The following is a 22414-nucleotide window of genomic DNA, read 5'->3' on the forward strand; positions in this document are numbered from 1 at the left end:
TCCATTTTAACTACTGTACAGGGGAGGGTGGTAAGTCAGACAAACCCACAGGCTCGGGAGCCCTCTGGCCAGAGAGAAACTGGTGCTCTCTGGGAGAAGAGTGGGTTCCTGGTCTCAGCGCTCTCAACAGTTCTCTGGCAAACTCTGAACAACAAGGCACAAGGACAGGAATCTAAGACAGAATCCATGGGAAAGTTTGAGATGATCTTGCCAACTATGGAGGCAAGAATTTGAGCTTTCAATCACCATTGAAGTCAGGGGCTTCTGATAAATATCCCAGGATTTCATTTGAACCATCTGAAGATTTGTGCCTTTAAGAAGGACCCAATCAGAGAGGAGCCTTTGCACTGTGGTATAGAACCCAAAACTCAGCTCCCAGTGATTGAATTAAGCAGGCCAGCTCTCACACACCATGTGAGAAGAAAGAAGTTCTCTGTAAGAAGATAACCTTGGGTCAGCACAGGCCACCAAGCCTGATGGCCTGAGTTTGACCCCCCCAGGTCCCACATGGTAGGCAGAGAGAACCAAGACCTTCAAGCTGCTTTCTGACCTCCATGCGAGTGTTGCAACATATGTGCATACACACACATTAATTAAATCGTGAACAAATGAATGATGAATAAATGCGAAGGAAAATGATATTTTCAAGTATGAACATTAAATTTTATAATAAAATTTGTCATTTGAAAAAAGAAGATCAATTCATCTGGAGCTTCTGTGGTACAAAGGTCAGCCCCTCCACTAAATCATACTAGCTGTCCATGGGAAAGGAGAGACTGTGGACGTTGACTTGCAGATGATCTAGGCTCTGGAGTTAAGACAAGGACTTTAAAAATCTCAGCAATCAGTATGCTCAAGAAGACAGAAGGAAAGTAGAATAGGATTGGAAAAATTTCTCTATAGAGAATTGGAATCTGTGAGAAAAATGGGCTTTTGGGGACTGAGAATCATAAAAACTGAAACTAAGAACTTACTGCATGGTCATAAAATGAGACCAAACAATAGAAGTCAGGTGACAAATGGCTTGAAGGAGATGGTAATCCACGTGGGGAAAGCTGAAGCTCAACTCTTACATATAGCTGGACTCAGAGTGGCTCAAAGGCCAAAACTACATGATTCTTGGGAGAATCCATGGAACGCTGATGCTGGGCTTGGCAAAGGGTTCTTGGTTGTGACACCAGGAGCACAGGAGTCAGAAGAATAAAAGAGAGACCAGGCTCCACCATGACTAAAAGATTTCGGTGTGTCACTGGCATGGGAAGCAGGCTGTGAAATGGGAGGCAATACTGTCAAATCATCCATCTGATAACGTAATGTCCAAAGCATATCAAAAAGTTCTACCATTTGATGTGGGAAGTCCTTCTGTGTATGCGTTGCTTTTTATTGGTTAATGAATAAAGAAGCTGCTTTTGGCCAATGGCTTAACAGAATATAGCCAGGCTGGAAGAGATATATACAGAGAGAGTAGGCAGAGTCAAGGAGAAACCTTGTAGCCCCACAGAGACAGGTACCAGAGGGAACCTTGCCAGTAAGCCACAGCCATTTGGTGATACACAGATTAATAGAAATGTGTTAAATTAAGATGTAAAAGTGATCCAATAAGAAGTTAGCACTAATAGACAAAGCAGTGATTTAATTAACACAGTTTTTGTGTGGTTATTTCGGGGCTGAGCAGCCAGGAACAAACAAGTAGCCTTCCTACAACACCATTCAATAATAAATACTAAAAATTCAACCTAAAAATGTGCACAGGGTTTAAGTAACCATATCTGAAGTGTTAGTATGCAGTGGCTAAAATCATGAGAAAAGTATTGTGCATTACCAGTCAGAGAAAGGCAAACTCTAACCAAAGTGTGTAGTTGATTTTTTATTTCCTCTTTGGGGGCCCACCACCCAGCTTCCAAATAAATGCAGAGACTTATTTGTACTTATGAATGTCTGGCCTTTACTTGGCTTGTTTTTAGCCAGCTTTTCTAACTTAAATTATCCTGTTTCTCTTTAACTATGGTTTGCCTCTGGGCTTTTGCCTTCTTTATTCTATATATATCTTTCTTTCCTTCTTACTCCGTGGTTGGCTGGGTGGCTGGTGGCTGAGTGGCTGGTGGCTGAGTGACTTGTGGCTGAGTGGCTGGTGGCTGGTAACTGGCTCCTGGCATCCTCCTCTCCTTCTTTTCTCACTTCTCCCTGTTCTTTTGAGTCTAGAGTTCTCCTTCTATTTATTCCCTCTGCCTGGCAGCCCTGCCTGTCCCTCTCCTACCTAGATATTGGCTGTTCAGCTCTTTATTAGACCAATCATGTTTTAATCAGGCAAAGTAAGACAGCTTTACAGAATTAAATAAATGCAACATAAAAAATGCAACAATTTTTGCATCAGATATTCCAAAGCACAAACAAATGCAACACATCTTAAACTAATATTCCACAATACAAATGGCCTCACATCCTTTAGGAAGAATGATAAAAATGAAATATTAGTAAAGATGAAGAAGGATTGTAAAAAATGCAGGTGGTATGAACATAAAATCTTACTGTTGCTGTGGAGAGGGGGAAGTATCATAGGTCTTCTTAAAGATAGACGTAGCCAGGGAATCAGCAACTTCACTTCTTGGTACATATCTTCTATGTAGCCAAATAGTAGGATCAGTATAAATGCCCGTCTAAAGACAAGAGACACATCCAAGAAAAGAACAAACAACAGCAAAGAGTCCAGCATAATCCAGGAAAAAGAAGAAAGTGCAAAAGCAACATTCGAGAAAGAAGTAAGAGCTAAGCATTTCCTAACAATGATGAAGGATATTATTCCATAGAATCAAGAACGTCTGTGGCCCAAAGAATTGTTTGTTATGTTATCATCGTAATGACTATGGACAAAAGACTAAATAAAATCTTAGAAGACAGAGAAAAGGGTGTCACTTTCAAATGAACTCCAGCCAACTTCTTCACAGGCGTCACACTGGAATGCAAAGGAATCTCAGCTACTGAAGGAAAACCCTAGACTTCCATCCCCTGCAGATTCCTCACACAACGAAGACTCTTCATTGCGTGCAGGCTGAGCAAAGATGGGTAAATGGAGGCACAAAACAGAAGTAAGAGGCCACAGATGACCATAGTACTCAGTGTGAAAGTGTGTTGTGAATAGATGACTATTAAAATAAAGGGGAGCCCACTGTACCTCATGTAGTCCCTAAAGGGCAACTCGAGGTGAGTTATGACTGTCACTGTCAACGCTGAAACAGCGCAACTATGAGGATAACATAGGTAATCTTGAGATCCTTAGACTAGGATAGTGAAGATGTTCTGAACACAAAAGCATGAACTGCACAGGAAGAAACTGGAAAAACTAGACTTCAACAAAAGTTACAGAATGCTCCTGCACGTAGGTTTTCGTTCTTGCTGCACCAATGAGAGACTTCACAATGGAAGGCAGGCCCCACTCTGTGCTGAGGAGCCTGTGGCTGTGCAGCTTTCCAGAGGGATCGACATGTCTGTCCAACACGTCAACGCCAACCACGCTTGGATTCTGGGGTTTGGGTATTTCTGCATTGCAGCTGTGGTAACCACTTCCCATGGGTGGTCAAAGACGTGCTCGGAAGTCCAGATCTTCATGGTGCCAGCCGCCTGCCCGGTGTCCCGTGGCGTCCCAGGACGAGGAGGCACAGAAGTTCACCAGCCCCGCCCCGTCCCAGCCTGCCAGCCTTGCACCGCGCCGACTTCAACAAAAATTAAAACCTCTCTTCCATAGATATTTCAGAAAAGAGGCAAGCTACAGAAAAGAGCCAGACACTCACAACTCATGTATCTGGCCCAGGGCTGAACGCAGCAATTATAAAGAACACAAATGCAAACCAAAACCCAAAGGAATCACATTTATAAATGTAGGTTTAAAAAGAAAAAGATGAATGGCAAATGTTGGAGAGGGTGTAGCCAGCTGCCAGTGACTCTGTCAGCAGGGTGGCAGCTTGTTATAACTTAAATCTCCATGGCTCAGTAATCTTACTGCTGTACATTTATCAAAGAAATATGAAAGCATATATCCACAGAAGTACTCATTAAGAATGTGCACAGAAGCTTTATCCACATTCGCCAATGAAATTGGAACAGTGGAGGAATGGGCAACAGACACTGGTGCATTCATGACTAGATACTATTCAGTACAACAGAGCCAGCATCCACAAAACTCAAAAGTATGCTAATAAAAGAAGTTGAGGGTGGGGAAATAGCTCATCTGGTAAAGTGTTTGCCATCCATATTAGTCAGGGTTCTCTAAAGGAACAGAATTGATAGAATGTGTGCCTCTGTATTGGAGGAGAGAGAGAGAGAATTAAAGGGGAATCTTTTAGATTGGCTTTCTGGCTATGACTGAGGTATAACTATGCTGTCTCATGCATTCCCAGACACATTCTCTGTCCACAAGCCCGAATGTCTCAGAAACCCCTATCTAGCACTAGGGCCTGCAGAGTTTCTAAAGAGTTTCTTTAATCTGTATTAGAAGCCCAAAGACGCTGTTTCTAATGTCTAAAGAAATGCTGCTGCAGTAAGCACGCCTAGTAGATAGGTATGCCAGCAAGACTGGAGTAAAGCAGGGAAAAAGCAGTTTTCCTCTTCTGTGTTCTTTTATGTGGGCTGCCAACAGAAGGTTCTTCCTACTTCAGATAATCTAATCAAGAAAGTTCTTTGCAAAAGTGGTGCATTTTAGTTGGTTCTAGAGCCAGTCATCAGCCATCACACCATGAAAACATGAGACATGAGTTTGGTCATGGGACGGGGAGGAGGGGAGGGGCGCTGATGGCAGAGACGAGCTCCACCGGACTCATGGGCCACCTGGTAGCCTGCTTGATGAGATCCATGTCAGAGAGAAACTGTCTTAGATAAACAAGGCGGGTACCTGAGGAATGACTCCAGTTAACCTCTGGTCTCCATGCACATCACGTGTGTATCTTCTCCTTGAATGTATATATACCACCCACATGAAGTCTCTCTCTCTCTCTCTCTCTCTCTCTCTCTCACACACACACACACACACACACGCACGCGGGTTGGGGCAATTCATAATGTGTGGTTCCAGCTCTGTGTGATTCTAGAAGATGCAAGCTGGAGTCTGTGGGATTCTAGACACATCATAAACTAGGTTTATCGTGACTGTTGTGATAGAAGCTAGGCTGCTTCCTGGGGACAGTGTAGAAAGGGAGCAGCATGAAAGCACTTTCTGGATTGTTGGGTATTTAAGTAATTGTCAAGGCTGAACATTACACTGAAGATCCATATTTCTCTCTATGTGAATTATGCTTTGATTCTTTAAAAATAAATAAAGTTTAGATAAACCTCCAAAAGATGTCTGGACTATCAGAGATGGAAGGATGTATGTTACCCGCAGACTCCAACTAAAATTCTCTAGCATGGTCTTTTCAGGCCAAAGGGAAATAAATGGTCAAGAGTGAGAGCTCAGATATGCAAGAAACAGCAAAGAGCACCTAACCAAATCAGTACTGGGTATAAATAGAAATAACGCTATATGAATGAGTAGACAACCCCCTCTGAAGTAATTTAGCTATAGTATAGTAATGTACTATAGTATTTTAAGTAATTTAGTATAGTATCATGGCTATAGGAGTGCACAGCCAAGTGCACTAAACTGGTCAGTCCAGTTCAACACTTCTTTCACATAGTTTGGGTGGCTTCCTGGCCTCACCAGAAGGGTGTGGTACAGGAAAGGCAGTGAGCGCCACACAGCAGCAGGTGTGTATAAGTGAGCTGCACAGAGGATCATCTTCTGCCTATTCCCTTCTCTACCAAGGTCCAAAAGAACAAACAAATCACATGATCCATTGTAACTTAGGTCTCAAGTTCCATTTAAGGGGTTTTCATGTTTTATTACAGTTACCCAGTCCAGGTACAGTTCACCAACCAGGGTCATTTTCACTATAAGCTCTGCTGCCTGTTACCACCTGTTATTAGGTTTTCATGGATGAAGAGCTAAAACATTAATCTAACATTGCTTTCATTGTAGGTTCGCAGACTAAAGTCCTGAGCTCTGAATTGGTAGCCTTCTGTAGTACTCAGACTTCAGGGTACACCAGAGTCATAATCTCGTTAAAACATAATGATGGGTCCGTGTGGCCCTCCCCCATATTCCATAAGTCTGGGATCAAGCTTGGGATTTTTGTTGGTACTATATTCTCAGATAATACTACTGGTCTAAAGACCCTACTCAGAAGTCAGTACCTTAGCATGGGGCTGAGTAACAGCAGGTGTGGTGTGCTTCCTTCATGATGGCCATAACAAGGCATAACAAAGACCTCTGTGTTCTCTTGCCTTCAACTTCTAGGATAATTATTACCTGTTAGTATTCTTCAAGTGCCCATCAGTAATTATCTCCTTGGGGAATTATCGAGTTTGCATTGCCATTAATTATCACCAACTGCCAACAGATGACATTAATTAGACTCCACTCTAGGTTCAGATCAATAAGCATCATCAGACCCTCAACACTCAGCTGAGCTTTCCACTCAGTGCTCAGATGCCTCAGCACAGGCCCCTCTGTGCCACCACGCGTGCACCACACCAAGCTGCCACCATCACCCTGCATCAGGTACTAGGTTGCCACGTGGTCCTGTTGGACCTTGTGAGATGGCACAGGGGAGTTCTCTCTCCATGTGCCCCATTTCACAGGTGCAGAGTCCATGCCATCTGGGCAGCCAGGTGTGTCCCTTCCCAGTGAATGTTTCCTTTGTCATACAGAAACAGTTGAGTTCCGCATAATCTCAGGCACCTGACTTCCCCTGTGCTTTGAAGTTCTCACTCTATATCAGTTATTGTCAATGTCAAGAGCTGTCTGTCCTCTGCTTCTTCTGATGCTCTTACAGATTTGGGTCTTGCAATCATTAATAACAGAGGTTTTGTAGGAAAAGGGATGCTAAATGTCCTGAATTGGAAATATAAGTGAGGGCTTCTGCTACACTGTATCATTTGTAAAATAAGCCTTGCTGACACTGGAGGCTGCAGCAGTGCCCAGCCTGTGCTGAGGAGCACCTCAGTGTCTCAGCTGTGGTGTCCAGGCTCCCTGCTACACTGCAGGGAGTGTATTCCTTGGACAAATTGCTTTCTTAAAAAGACTCCTTTATTCTATGTGTACATATGGATTCCTGAGTGAATCTGTACACCATGTGAATGCAGGTACCCATAGAGTCCAGAAAGGGCATAGGATCCCCTGCAGCTAAAGTTACAGATGGCTGTGAGCTGCCCTATGGATGCTGGGAACAGAATTCAGATCCTCTGCAAGTGTAGTACATGCTGTTGACTACTGAGCATCTCTCCAGCCCCTGGAAATAGCTTTTACCAAGTCTGACAACACAAGGAATCACCCAGAGACAGGAACTAGGTCATGTCAGAAGAACTCAGAGCCAGTGTAAATAAGCTCCCATGGTCTAAGAACAGGGTAAGGTGAGTGACGACATTAGTGACCACAATGATTTGAACTATCACTTGTATTTAAACTAATAAATCTGCTGTAGTAATTTTTATCTAGGGTGCATGAGAACGGCTTGTTTATTGAAAATGTAAATAGAATATCACATGCATTTTTCCTACTAAATTCACTGTATCTTGATATAAACAAATAATTGATGTGGAAACTATATAGGATATTCTAACTAAAACACTAGGAATGATATCCCTGGTATGTTAATGGGTGTAGTCATGCTCACAAGTATATGGTAGCCCCTGGGGACCAGTGGCTTCATAAACAGAGAGTGGCACTGTATGTGAAGTGTTGAAAGCTCACATCACTATTAAAAATAATCCTGCCCTCACTCTCCCTATGAAGTAAAATCTGAGTCCAGTCCAGTCCCTGGTAGCTGTTGACGGACAATGTTGGGGACAGAAGAGCATGCTGGGCAGAGTTATTGGGAAGCATGCAAGAGCTCAGGAATGGCTACGTGTTGTGTAGCGCAGCTTCTTCACAGAAATAATTGCCGCGGAAAGAACTAGGTAGACTCCAGAGACTGAATGAGGCATAAGGAATGTGCCAACCAATTGCAGTGTATGAACCTCACTTAAATTATTATTCAACCTGTAAAAGCAAAACAGAACTTTCATAATCCAATTGGGGGAAATATGCCAACTAAATAATGGATGGTATTACAGAATAAGTTGCAGTATTTTAGACATGATCTATTAATCATGGGCTTTAATGTGAGTTTTTAGCTCAGCAGTACTCTGAAAAATTTATTGGCAAAACTACATAAAGACTGGGATTTGCTTCAGTTTAATGTAATTGAGGGTGTAGACAAGATGGAAATGGACTGATCAGCAAAGCTAGTAATGAACACAAGGGGGTGTTACACTGCTTTCCTATTCCATGCGTGCACTGTATGTTTTTTATTACAAAATTGTAATTAATGTATGCACATGCAGGGATTCGCTGACAACTTGGTGGTTGTTTTTCTTCTATCATGTGTGTTCCAGGGACCAAACTCAGGTGGTCAAACTTAACAGCAAGTGCCTTTACCTACTCTTCATCTTTCTGGCCCATGATTGTACTTCCTAAACACCCATTATAATATATTTTAAGCAAATTTAAACATGATAAAGTAAAAGAAAAACAGCCGGGCGGTGGTGGCGCACGCCTTTAATCCCAGCACTTGGGAGGCAGAGGCAAGCGGATCTCTGTGAGTTCGAGACCAGCCTGGTCTACAAGAGCTAGTTCCAGGACAGGCTCCAAAACCACAAAGAAACCCTGTCTCGAAAAACCAAAAAAAAAAGTAAAAGAAAAACAGTTTAATAGCAACAGTGAAGATCAAATGAAATGAGAAAGGAATGAATACAGGCTAATTAGGAAGAAGGGTTTGGGGAGTGATATTTTTGAAACCGAACCCAGTGTAGCCCAGGGTTGCCTCAGACTCACTGCATAGCTGAAGGTGATCTTGAACTCCTGAATTCCCGCCTTCACTTCCCCAGTGCTGGGGTTACATGTGTGTGCCAGCTGTAAGTGGAACACCTAAAGCTAAAAATTTAATTATTTAAGGATTTTAATCACACAGTGGGTGGATGCGTTAGAAGAAGCTAAAGAGTGACTTAGAAGCTTCATGTAAGAAATGACCTGGCTCCTGTGCCCAGAGAGTTGATGGATCCTGGGACCTGCTGCCCTTATCTTCACAAGTCAGGCCTCTGTCCACGGTGCTCCTCCTCACCAGCACACTGGTGACTTTGCACCTCCACATAAAACAGTGGACTTAAAAGCAAGAACATTAAATAAAGAGACAGGGAGATCAGTCAGTCTGTAGACAGGACATGTGATGTGTCCCAAACTGGGTACAGTATTACGGAAGCTGCCAACAGCAAAGACCAAGATAACCTTAAAAGCATTTGTTCAGTCAGGGTGCCATCAGGGAGACAGAAAAGACACCACATGTTTCAGAAGAGCAAACTTAGTTTAGAAAACCGATTGCGTTGTTGTAGAAGGTGAAAGGGGAACAGGAAATACTGAGGTCAACCAGGAGTAACAGCTATAGGGAGCCCTCCCAGCCCAGAGGTGGGAGAAGGCGAGCGCTGGGCCTCTCCTAGTACACATCTGCAGGATGAGTTCTCAGGGGTTGGAGCCTGTTTCTAACACAATCTGCCTGCTGATGAGGACCAGTGAGGCTAGTTCTAGGGGAGTGGGGGGCAGGGGAGCCCTGTGTGCTGTTGCTGGTATGAGTCTGAGTGGCATTGCATTTGAACAGGGAGAACAACTTCCCTTGCCCCACAGACCCTTCATTTACAGAACATAACAAGAAGCCTGCTCACGACAGAACAAGGTGATTTGCAAACTCACAGCCACAGGACCATGGTGCAGGTTATGGAATTAGGCTTTGGCCTTGAGGCAAACAGCTTAATAAATATGAAAGCAGCCATTCATTCATCTACTCATTGAGCAGATATTTACTGAGGGCTTAGTTACCGCGTATCACTTTTCAGTGCTCCAGATAAAGCAGTGAAGGAAAATGAAGGTTTTTCTGACATCGTGGAGACTGGGGAGGACAGATCACCTACAGAGGATGGTGACTGAAATGACAGCCTCTTTGATAACACCTTCAAAGCCAGATGACAGTTTCGAAAGGACACAGACCCCCTAGAATTATATGACCTTCGGTGAGGGAGGGAAGAAGACATTTAAAGATAAAGAGCTAAGAAAAGTTCACATCCAGGAGTCCCTCAGGAACTTCTCTATGTAAAGACACCAATACGTTATCCCAAAACACAAGATTTGCTAAGAAGATGATAAAGTTACAAATACAGACATAACCTATAAATAATGATTACTTATTTTAAAAGAAATAACAAACCTGAAACCCTGTTGAGTTAGCCTTTTGGCACTGACCAAATACCTGTGGCAAACAGGTCACAGAAGGACAGGTTGGCATGCTGGGGAATGAGCTCAAGGCCAGCTTGAGCTACAGAGGAGAGGGAGGAAGAGGGGGAAGAAAGCTTCGTCTGTCTCACGGCACTTCTTGTACTATAATGCTTTTGTTAGGTTTGGAGTCAGGATAATAATGACCATGTGTATTGAGTGGGGAAGTATTCCTCCCACCTGAGTTTTCTGAGACAGTTCTTGGAGAGGTGATATTTTTTCTAGAATGTTTGTTACAGTTCACTCAGGACAGGAGTTTTCTTTCTAAGGGGGTAAACTATAATTCAGTGTTTTAAATAGCCATGATGATCTCTTCTTCAGTGATCTTTGGTAGTTGTATCTGTGAAAGAATTCATACTTTTCATGTAAATGATTGAACTGATTTACTGATTTACCACCGTTTGAATATCCATAGGATCTGTAGTAATGTCTACCCACTCTTAATCCTGTAATGTTTTGTGTCTTCTTTTTTTCCTGCTCAGACTACATAGAAGGGTGTCCATTTTATCCATCTTAGCCACGGTTTAATATGCATTGAGGTTGTTTTAGTTTTTCTTCTGCTTCCTCTTAAAAATCAGCTTACTTATTACCTGTATTTTTGTATATATGCACAGGGACACATATCTGTGTGTGTGTGCATAAAGAGTCCAAAGAGAGCATCAGATATCCTCCTCTGTCCTGCACCTGTTCCTTTCAGGGTCCTGAATCCTGGGGCTCACATTTTCTTACCTAGTCTGGAGATGAACAACTTTAGTAGCTCCCCTCTCGACCTAACTGCCCCGTCTCCACCTGACCCCCCTGTCTCCACTTGCCTTGGAGCTAGCGTTATAGATGTACACAGCTGCTGGGATCCAAACTCCATGCCTCCTGTTGTGCAGCCAACACCCTTGACTGTTGAGGTACCTCTCCTGATGCCTGCTTCCACCTGCCCTTTATAGTTTCTCCTGCTTGATTGAAATTAAATTGGAAGTTTGTAATGTGGATTTTTTCCCTTTATTCTAAAGCTAAGTAGTCTCATTAAATTTAGAGCAAATTTCATTTATCACATTTTCATGTGATTAAGTTGATTTTACAGCTTCCTGTGGTTTCTTTTTTTACTAATTTAAAGGTGGCACCTGGTTTTCAAATAGGTGAGCATCTTCCAGCTCCATGCGCTTGTTGTTTATTGTGTAGTGGTAAACAAACATGTTAAATGTACTCAGATTATTTTATGGTCTAGAAGATGGCCTTGGGAAATATTTCATGCACTAGAAAGAAACAGCATCTGTTGTTAGGCAGACTAATCTAGAAATGCTGGCATACATTGATTGATAGTATTGTTCTTGTTTTCTCTAGCTTCAGTAATTTTTTAATGAATTACCAAGAAGCATATTAAGCATCCATCTATAATTATGAGTTTGTTTATATCTTAGTTGTGTATATTCTATTATTAGATGCAGAGATCAGTGCAAGTGAGAACAAAGAATATACTCATCTGAGAATGTAGTACAGTCAACACTGAACAACTTGGATTTTGTTAACATTTAGAAAAACTTCTAACAAAATTAATTTTAAAAAATTATAAGTAACTAATATCAGGAGAAAAGAGAAAATAAAACTTCAGCTGTATTTGATTAAAGAGGTTTTTAAAAGCTACAGCTGGAGCTGGGAAGGTGGCTCAGTGGAAAGAGCATTTGTGGCACAAGCATGAGGACCCGAGTTCAAATCCCCAGCACAAACATAAGAAGCCAGTTGTGGCCACGCCCACTTATAAACTACGTGCTGTGGGGACAGAGGCAGAATTGCTGAGGCTATTACCTGCCATCCTAGCTTCAGGTTCCATGAGAGAACTTTCTCAGGGGAATAAGGTTGAAAATAATGCCTCAGAACACCTGGCCTCGGCACACAGGTGTGTATACATGTACTTACACAAACATTTATGCCACACTTACACTACACAAAAATTAAATAATCAATCAATAAATAAAGGCATACTTACATCTTTATATCAATCAATTTGAAAATACCTAACTTTAAATTCCTAAAAAAGGAAAAAAAATCCTGTAATTTATTTAATCTGATTCAAGAACAAAGACAAAATCTGAAAAGTCTTGAGCAGTAAGTTAAATATGTTTTCAGCAAGAAATACGACACAGCTGGGTAGGGGAATTCTACCAGACTTTTGGTAAATACTTCAATCCCAACAGATAGACTCTGGAGCAAGAGAAAAGAGAACATTTATCCAGTTACTTCCTTGAGTCAAAAGTAATCTTTAAAACAAGACTACAGTATATAATGTATTATATATAAAATTTAAATTAAAAACTTAATCTTATGAACACAGCAATATAATAGGCAAACTATTGAAAGACTGGATCCAATAATGTATTTTTAAGATTTATATCGACCAGTGTGGATTGTCCAAGAAATTTAGAAAGGAGTAGAACCTTAGGAAAGTTCAGAATTTCACTTACCACACTGAAAGAGAAAATTCTGAAAAGTAGAGTGCATTTGAGAAATTCAGTCACAGCTGATATGAACTAATGCAGAATGAGCAGTCTGGGACCACCATGGTTTACACAGCAGGACTTGGGAGCTAACTCCTTATGGGAAAAAAAAAGATGTAAAGAATTCTCTGGCTTCAGGGAAAAGTATGACAACCCTACACTTGCGTGTGTCTGAGTTCCTGTCTTCAGCTGTGGTCCAACACTGTGACCAGGAGTGCCTTGCAGAAGGAAGGTTCCAGGAAGTAGAGTCCTAATGGCGGGGAGGCGTGGCTCAGGCCTCTGGAGCTGGAGCCCCAAGGTCACTTCCACTTCCACGTGTGCAGGAAGGCAGGAAGAGAGAGCAAACTAGAAGTAGGCCATGGTTCTGCTCAGAGCGCACCCCAGTGACATTTTCCTCCATCAAGGTTGCACCGTCTCCCCAGATAGCACCAACAACTGGGGACCAAGAACTCTGATATTTGAGCGTATGGAGAACATGCCTCATACTGGAAACAAGCAAAAAGAATTAATAGTGTGTTAGGCAAAAATCAATGTTTCTCAGAAAAAATACTGCTACCTATGTAGTACTCAGAAAATATACAGTCAGATTTTTAGGAGCGTTTTTATTTGGTGGCTGCATGGAAGGGCAGTAAATAAAGATAAGTTGCATTTCCTTTGTTGCAAAAATGTGTTCATAGCATTTGTTATAACAACAAATGAAGCTGAACCTATGAACAGAAAGGATAAAAATTGAAAGATATTTTAAAAGACCTAAATAGGGTCAATATTCTTGGTATATTTATGTTTGTAGATATTTCTGTATTTACGTACACCCTGTTTGCCGATCCGAAGACACATAGGCAGCTTGGTGTAAGCCTGAGTTCCATCCCCAGATCCAAGGGAGACGAGGGAGAAACAGCTCTCTAAAGTTACCTCTGACCACAATCCTCGGCCATGACACACCATGGTGTGCCGTGTCATTTGTTAATCTAACTTTTTATTCTAAAAAATTTTGAGAAGAGCAAAACTTTGGATTTCTAAGGAAAGATAAGGATTAAAGAGTAGTTAGGGCCCTTTAAAGGGAGAAGTGGCTATTGGTTAGCAATTCAATCCTTATATCTTAAAAAATACTTGATTCCGAGTAAATTAAGGGCCAAGTATCAAAAACATTACTTTGGGAGTTAGAGTGAAATGTAGAAGGTGGATTTCCAAGCGGGAAAGGTTTGAGGAAGGCGCGGAAGTTCTAACTAAAGCCCGCAAAGCTAGGAGATGGCTGGAACACAGGTGGATGGCGGGATCACGGTCGATGCGCACCCGCCCACAGAAAGCCGAGCACAGCTCAGTAGTGCAGAGCCTGGCCAGCATGAGCCTCAGTGCTTCCAAAAGCAGAGAAAAACCAGGAAGAAGAAGTGTTAGATAAACATGAAGCAATTCTTAGTTCTACTGATGATCAAGAAATGAAAACTAAGACCCCAGTTAAGCACCCTTTTATGGCCATGGTAGACTCAGAACTGGGTTATGTACCTCCCTCAAAGAGCCCTTTTGATCCACAGTAAGTGTAGGTTAGTAAGTGTGTAGGAAATCATATAGAATTCTCTTGGGGTTTGACCATCTGCCTGTCCTGTCGCCCAGCACATCTCTTGATCCCAGAAACTCTGTGTTGTATAAAGTTTTACTGTTTTAGCTCTTTTTGGGGCCTGCCACTCACCTCCCAAATTAACCACACACACAGGCTTATTCTTAGTTATGAATGTCCGGCCTTAGCTTGGCTTGTTTCTTGCCAGCTGTTCTTAAATTATCCCGACTACTTTTTGTCTCTGGGCTTTTATCTTTCTCTATTTCTGTATACCTTTCTTTACTCCTGACTCCCATGACTGGCTGGGTGGCTGGACGGCTGGCCCCTACAGTCTGCCTCTCCTTGTTCTCTTGCTCTCCTCTTCCTTGTTCTCCTTCTGTTTATCCTCTCCGCCTGCCAGGCTGCCTGACCTTGCTCCTGCCCTGCTATTGGCCATTCAGCTCTTCATTAGACCATCAGGTGTTTTAGACGGGCAAAGAATCACAGCTTCTCAGAGTTCAACAAATGCAACATAAACAAAAACAACACGCATAAAATAATATTCCCGCACAACTCTGCACATGTTTGTGCATAGGGCATTAGAGCAGGAAGCCATTCCAGTGCCCATCTGGATAAAAGGGCACATGGGCTGGAGGAAATTCTTAGTGTCATTTAATGTCCAGTGAAGACAGTGAATGAGACAGAAATACTTAGCGCCGCATGGATGAGCTGGATTCTGTGTGCGACAGAGGCAACAATTGGAAGAGGTGACTTTTTCCTTTAAAACTGTTGAAACAACTGAGTGACCATCTGGAAGGATAGTAAGTTGGATAAACATTTTATGTCTGGTTAAATTTTGAATGAATCAAAGATTTCCATGTAAAAATTAAATTTAAAATTTTCTTGGGGAGAAAAACACAGTAAATTTTCTTGATCATCTTGGAGTAAAGGTAGCCTTCCTAAACTATAGCCAGAAACCCAGAAGTCATTGTAGATAAATGAAAAAACCAAATTCTACAGAAATAAAAACCTGTGTCATATGAGGCACTGGGACTCAAAGGTAGCCTTCTTGCTGTCTGTGGAGTCTCAACTCATTTAGTACTTTTTGCAGAAAGCATGACAAAGACCTCAGGAACGTTAACAGAATGAGACAACCGAAGGTCTGAAAAAAAAAAAGAATCCAAAATACTACAGATATGCAACAGTAGGCAGTGCTATTCTTAAGTGGGAAGTGCAGACAGAAGCTGGCGCCCACCTCTCCCATCGAACAGGTCCCTAGGGCTCTGCCGCCCAGCTGCTAGGAAATGGGAGCGTTCATGTCTCTGGCAGAATGTCACCACAGTCCTGTGAAAAGCAGCGTGGTAGTATGTACCAAGTGAAAATGTACATCCCTTGCGTACCATGTCCACCTCTGAACTGTGCACATGTGCTCACACAGTAAGGTCACACCTGTGTACAGCTTTTTATCCCATTTAGGCAATAAGAGCAATAAAATATTGGGAAGAGGTATTCATTAATAAGAGTTCTGTGAAGGAAAGGACGGACAGCCACACCAGGAAACACTATGCGGCTATTGACAAGGTGACAAGGACGCTTTCCTCAGGCCAACAGAGAAAGTCCTCAAGGCACACTGTTTCCCATAGTGAAACAAACACTGATTCATATAAAGTCTTGTTTTTTAAAGATAATTCTATATCGACAGTTGCTTATATAAAGCATAAAGATATGATGAAAACTACATAGGAAACTAAAAGTAGTGTTTATAGAGAGGAGGGTGGGAAGGTAACTTTTCTCTTTTAAGTATGCATATTGGTTCAAAGAAGTTAAATAGAACAAAATAGGGACACGAGAGCCACTCTGCTTGTACTCCAGTGACCTTGGACAAGGACACGGGCTCTCGGAATCAAAGTGTTCTTGGCAGTAGAAAGTTGTATTTAGTAGAGCCCAGCTTGAGGAACTGTCTTAAGGATCCATGAAAACACGGAGTGGCTAGCTGCGCACCAGCACCTCTGACTCAATGGCAGCATTGAATGTGTGGTCCAGGGGACTCTGCTTAACCCACTGGTGTTTTGCAGAATCAGACATCGTGGGTCCTTTCCAGCATGGCAGCCCTCTACTGGAGAGTGAAAGGCCAGGGGAAGAAAGCCATCGACTGCCTACGCCAGGCCCTACACTACGCCCCCCACCAGATGAAGGTGAGCAAGGGGGTGAGGGAGTATCTGTGTGCTCCTCTCTGATGGCCAGTGGCTTCATGCTGTTTCAGTTAGGCGTCCACATGCTCAGAAGGTGGCGCACAGAGGTCACGGTGGGAGAGGTGACCTGTGGCTATCCCCACGTCACAGAGTTGGAGCATAAAGAAAGGTCTGAGATCGTGGTGACAGTCTGTCACCTCACACCTTCCTGTACTGGAGAGCCACTCCTCATACAAGGTATCCTCTGCCTGGAAGTCTCTCTGGAGTTAGCTCATCCCCTGTGGGTTTGGCCAGCTCCTAAGTGCTTGACTTCCAATCTCTTTGTGCATATTAGCAAATTCTTTTCTCCTCCTCCGAGCACAGCATGCTGCTGTAGCTCTTCCCATAGCCCTGGTGTTGTCACGGGCTGAGAGTAGGACTGAGGATAATGCACACTCCTAGTTCACATTAGTCTAGGTGCCCTGCCTTGTACAGACCCAACTGTGTGTGTTTGTCATGTGGCGCCCAGGCTGGCGGAAGAGAGCCACTTCACCAAGGGCAGCTCTGGGTTCCAAGCACAGCTATGCTTTGCACTGACGTTCTGACCTGGGCTCAGACATTGAACACTGCTCTCTCATCTGCCCATTGAGGACAGATGTTGAAATATGAGCGGCAGGGCTGCTTCCCACCGCCACCCGGCTAGCTTTACCCGAAATAATTACACGGAAACTGTATTCTTTTAAACACTGCTTGGCCCATTAGCTCTAGCCTCTTACTGGCTAGCTCTCATATCTAGATTAACCCATTTCTAATATTCTGTGTAGCACCACGATCTGGTGGCTTACCAGGGAGATCTTAACCTGCGTCTGTGTCTGGTGGGCGAATCATGGCGACTCCCTGACTCGGCTTCTTTCTCCCAGCATTCTGTTCTGTTTACTCCACCCACCCTTAAGGGTTGGCCTATCAAATGGGCCTAGGCAGTTTCTTTATTAATTAACCAATGAAAGCAACAGATTAATACAAGACCCACCTCCATCAGACAGAGCTGTGTCCCTTTTTGTTGTTTGTCCATGTCTCCCTTAGGACCCAGTGCAGTGTGTGACAACCACGCTCAGATGGCATGCTTAAAGGGAAGAGATCTGTGGGAATTGGCTAGTTCTTCTGTGCTTCACACTGTGGGCCGCAGACAAGGCAGACAGGAAGGCATTGTGCTGTGCCTTCCAGAGAGCCTCTGCACACCTGTGGTCTTGCCTGTGGTGTGAAGACTGCCACAACAGTTAGGGGGAAGTTCCTTTCCAATCACCACAGAAACAAGTGGCTGACTGGACCTGGCCTATGGGCACATCTGCCAGCTGCTACAAGTGACACACTCGTCCCTGCACAGAATCGAGGCTGTAGCTCAGAAGAGCGCGTGCAAGCGCACTCTGGAGCACACTCTCGTGTCACCACTCAGCGCAGGCTGTGGCTGTGTCCAGGTGTCTGTCCGTGGACTTTCCATTCACCGTCTGCAGTGACAGAGAGCACGCTCCCGGGGAAGTCATTCAGCGCTCACTTCTGTTTGCTGTTGTCTTCGCTTTCAGAAGTAGGCCTGTAGAGCAATATAAGAGCATTAATAATACTTATTATTATCATTAGTATTATTAATATTAAATCCTTTCATGGAAGGCTTTCTCAGTGACAGGGTTTTGTTGGGTTTCCTTCTGGTGCAAGCTGTTTTGCTCTTCGCTTAGAGATCAGTAGCAAACAGCAGCCTGGCTCTGTGTCCCTCCTTGTCACACTCTGTCATCTCCCGGGAGCAGGGAACACAAAAACCCAGAGGCAGATATTGGAGTTCAAACTGAAGATCAGAAAAGCAAAGCAATCAAGCCACTAGAGAGCTCTTACCTCTATGAAATCTTCATTCTTGAAAGGAGAGCGACTTCCTGTCTCATCCCACCGTACATTCCTCGCTAGTGCTGGGATTAAAGGCGTGCACCACCACTACCCAGCTTTTGGGACTAAATAGTGTGGCTGCTGGGATTAAAGGTGTCCGCCACCATTGCCTGGCCTGTATGGCTGACTAGTGTGGCGAGCTGTGCACTCTGATCTTCAGGCAACCTTTATCTATTAGATCATAAACAAAGTATCGCTGGAGTATTCTTCATGTTCACAAAGTCAGGAGAGAAGCTCAGTTCCCCTCTCTTTCTCCTCCTTCCCCAGGATGTGCCCCTCATCAGCCTGGCCAACATCCTGCACAACGCCAAGCTCTGGAATGATGCTGTCATCGTGGCCACCATGGCTGTGGAGATCGCGCCACACTTTGCCGTGAACCACTTCACTCTGGGCAACGTCTACGTGGCGATGGTGAGACTGGGGTGTAAGCCAGCTCAGGTCTGATACAGAGGACACCTTGACTCCAGAGCTTTTCTAGAATATGTCACTGTGCTCCAGTTTCCCAGCTACCTCAAAATAAAGTTTATCCACAGGGGTTTGAGGGGTTGGGTTGGGTTCTTGGTTTTTTTTGGGGCGAGGGGGTTGGATATTTTGCAATTTTATTTTAGATTGTATTTTATGTGTATGACTATTTTGCCTCCATGTGTGTATATGTACCATGTGCTTGCCTAGTTCACTTGGAGATCAGTAGAGGGCATCAGATCCTTGAGAACAGACAGTTGTGAGCCATCAGATGGGTACTACGAAACAAACCCAGTCCTCTGGAAGAGAAGCCAGTGTTCCTAATTGCGCATCTATCTCTCTGACCCCATGGGTTGCACTTCCTTAAATTGCACATGTTATGTATAATCTAAGCATTTACAACTCCATGTTCTTCACCGTTAGTTTTTTAGCACAGTGGCGTTAGCCCGGTAATCTAAAACACTTGAAATGACTCAAGTGTTCGTCTCCCCCTCTGAGCCCCTTGGGACAGGGTTGCTCTTTTTCATGTGTAGAGCAGATTTGGTGCCCAGCAAATAAACACTCGCTGATGAAATCCAGTAGCTTTGCAGCTACTTTTCACCAGGGAGAATGAAAATGCCGCCCTCCAGTTTCCTCATCTAGAAAGAAAGAGGTCTGACTTCACGAGTGTGTGTGTACGCGTGTGCATGTGTGTGATGTTGGGGAGCAAACCCAGAGTCCTCGCACATGCTAAACAAGTAGTTTCTCATTGGGCTCTGCAACCCCAGCCTTGCTTTCAAAACTTAAAATGTCAGACGGTCTACCAAATCTGTCATAACCACATATAACATGGGAACCAGGTCATCTGCTTTCATTTGAAGGAGAGGGCAAGGGAGCAGTTCCATGCTGCTCTCCTGACAGATAATAGAATGAGCAGCTCTGGGCTGTAAGCCGTGCGTGGGTCATCCCTGACTTCTGATGTATTAGTGTGTCTGTCCAGGAGGGTACCATCCCTGAGTGAGGGGTTGCCTGCCTCTGGCCAGGCTGATGTCATCTCTGACTTCTGAGGTATGACGTCTCTGACCAGGCTGGCATCTCCAAATGTGTAACCTTCTTCTTGCTTCTTAAAACTGGACTGTTTTTATTGCAGTAAATGTGAAGTTGCTGCAGTGAGTGAGCAAGTGTGTCTCACTGAGCGAGACAGCCAGTGAGGCCTCCTGGTCTCCTTGTGTGGAACTGTGCTCAGTGTAACAGTGCTCACTTCTAGACATCTTAAGTGTTTAGGAAAATACAAAGTTCTAATCTTATACAGTGGCAAGAGATGCCCGGGTTCAGCTCCGTCTTGCCAGGCATGCTAGAAAAAATCAAAGATGCACCGTGAGCATTTGCCAGGCCTCAGTCCCAAGGCTTCGGAGCCTAAGTAAAAGGAACATCATAAGGCACCAGCACCATGCCAGGCACATCTCAGGGCTTAGTGGCGGTGGCTCTTAGGGGCCACTGCCACTCCAGACCAATACAGGCCAGTTTTCTGCTTTCTATTTGGCCTGTGGGAACAGCCACTGCTTGCTTTGTGGTTGTGCCTTAGGGACAGGCCACTGTCTCCTCCCACACCTCAGCTCTCTTTAGACTTAAGTTCACTGCAAAGTCATGGTGGGTTGTCACTGGTCACAGCGTGTGTAGTCACATGTGTTCCCTATCCTCACAGGAGGAGTTTGAGAAGGCCCTGGTGTGGTATGAGTCAACACTGAAGCTACAGCCAGAGTTCGTGCCTGCCAAGAACCGGGTCCAGACCATCCAGTGCCACCTGATGCTGAAGAAGGGCCGGCGCTCCCCCTAGGGCATGCCTCCCTTCCCCAGCTCTCCCAGCCACAGTCAGAGCAGAGCCCCACTGCCGGTACCCACGTGAATGGTGTGTGTGAATAATAGGACTTGGCCTGCAGAGCTGGCTTTGCTTGGTTCTTAAGTTCCTCCTCCCCAGCCACCCTCAGAAGAGGCATCTTCAGAAACAGGGTTTCCCAGACACTGTAAATATGAGCCAAGACAGCCGGAGCTCTGCTCTATCTTCAAACCTCCATGCCTTCAAGGCTCCTCTGTGGTCCAGCCTCGTCCCTGGAGAGGCTCGAGCCACACTGCCCATTCTCTGCTTCCTGTGTAGCCTCTGTTGTCCCTGGAACTGCAATGCCACCTGGGGCCGGTCAGTGAGAAGCAGGGATTCCTGTTGTCCCCACCAGCTCTGGGCCCTGCCCCAGTCCCGTCCATTCCATGCTGCTATGTTATGAGTGCTCAGAGATTGTTTGCAGGGCAGGAAGGGGAAACAATTTTACAAACAAAATATTTACAACAGCAGAAACTCTTAGGGTCATCTGACCTTTGTAAGTTATTTATGTTGGGGTGGGAGGGGGGCTGAGCAGGGGAGTCAGCCGTGTGCAACATCTTTATCATTTGTATTTTAATTGCAGATCACAAGGATACCAATACATTGAAATCCTATATAACAGGTTTATATATATAGAATATGTGTATTTGAAGCCCTCTACAGACTGACTCTGCGTTACTAACTCCTTGTTCGCTGTGTTCCCCGTCTTGGACTAGGCGTAACTGTCAGCCCTCTCCCTGACGCTGGCACATCAGCTCCTCAGAGGAGAGCCAGGAGCCAGGGTTGGGTGTCCCATACAGTGCCCTCTCCTTTGGTTCCTGGAGAATCAGAAACTCCAACATTTTGGAATATTTAAGGGCACATACCGAAAACGAAAATAAAAAATTGTTTATGAGCAAAATTGCTCCATGGTGTAGTTTTTCCTTCAGATATGGGCTAATTTGGACTCTCTGATGACTGTGCCTCTGGTTGCCTGAGTTCTGGGTCATCTCACAGCATCAAGATGAGAAATGAAACCATCTATCGCTGCTGTACAAACCCAGAGCTTGAAACTTTGACCAGAAAGCTGCAGCGTCAGCAGAGCTCGCCGTGTGACTGGGCTTCCTGGAAAGGAAGCATCGTTTGTTAAGCCAGAGTCACGACTCCTCGACTCGTCAGATGAGCCCTGAGCCTCTTGTCTGCCCAAGAAACACATCCCAGGACAAAGTGAGGCCAGGATGGAATGGGGCCCACCAAGGGCAGCAGTCTACAGAGTTTTCCAGAACACGTCAGGCCATCCCTAACGCTGGCTCGCTGCAGGCAGTCCAGTGAGTGGCATTTGGAAAGCAGCAGGCTCTTTCGTGACTGGATGTGGCAAGGCTGTGCTCAGGAGGACCTCCAGTATGTGTGGAAGTGAGGTCCTGCCTCCCCACCTCATCACAGTCTGATAGTTTTCCAGAAACCTTCAGCAAATGCTTGTTGGCTTTTGAAACTTACAACAAAGTTTCTGGTGTATACTTTGAGTTCCCACAGGGGTGTAGAATCCTGCAGCCATAATAGCAGTCAGAATATAAAGCTTCCACCATGGGCTGGGGGTTGTGGCTCTGT

General features: G+C 44.3%; 1 protein-coding gene across 3 annotated transcripts in view; it reads left to right on the forward strand.

Annotated features, from left to right (window-relative positions):
• Ttc17 (tetratricopeptide repeat domain 17) overlaps positions 1-21718 on the forward strand; it is a 118331-nt gene extending 96613 nt beyond the window's left edge. For all 3 annotated transcript variants that reach the window (XM_057781335.1, XM_057781337.1, XM_057781336.1), the window contains 3 exons: positions 16483-16602; positions 18778-18921; positions 20657-21718. In XM_057781335.1, coding sequence (XP_057637318.1) covers positions 16483-16602; positions 18778-18921; positions 20657-20788 — 396 coding nt within the window. In that variant the 3' untranslated portion in view covers positions 20789-21718. The remainder of the gene's footprint in view (positions 1-16482; positions 16603-18777; positions 18922-20656) is intronic.
• The last annotated feature ends 696 nt before the right edge of the window (positions 21719-22414 follow it).

Source organism: Chionomys nivalis, chromosome 9 (assembly GCF_950005125.1).
Source record: "Chionomys nivalis chromosome 9, mChiNiv1.1, whole genome shotgun sequence".
NCBI classification, from domain to species: domain Eukaryota; kingdom Metazoa; phylum Chordata; class Mammalia; order Rodentia; family Cricetidae; genus Chionomys; species Chionomys nivalis.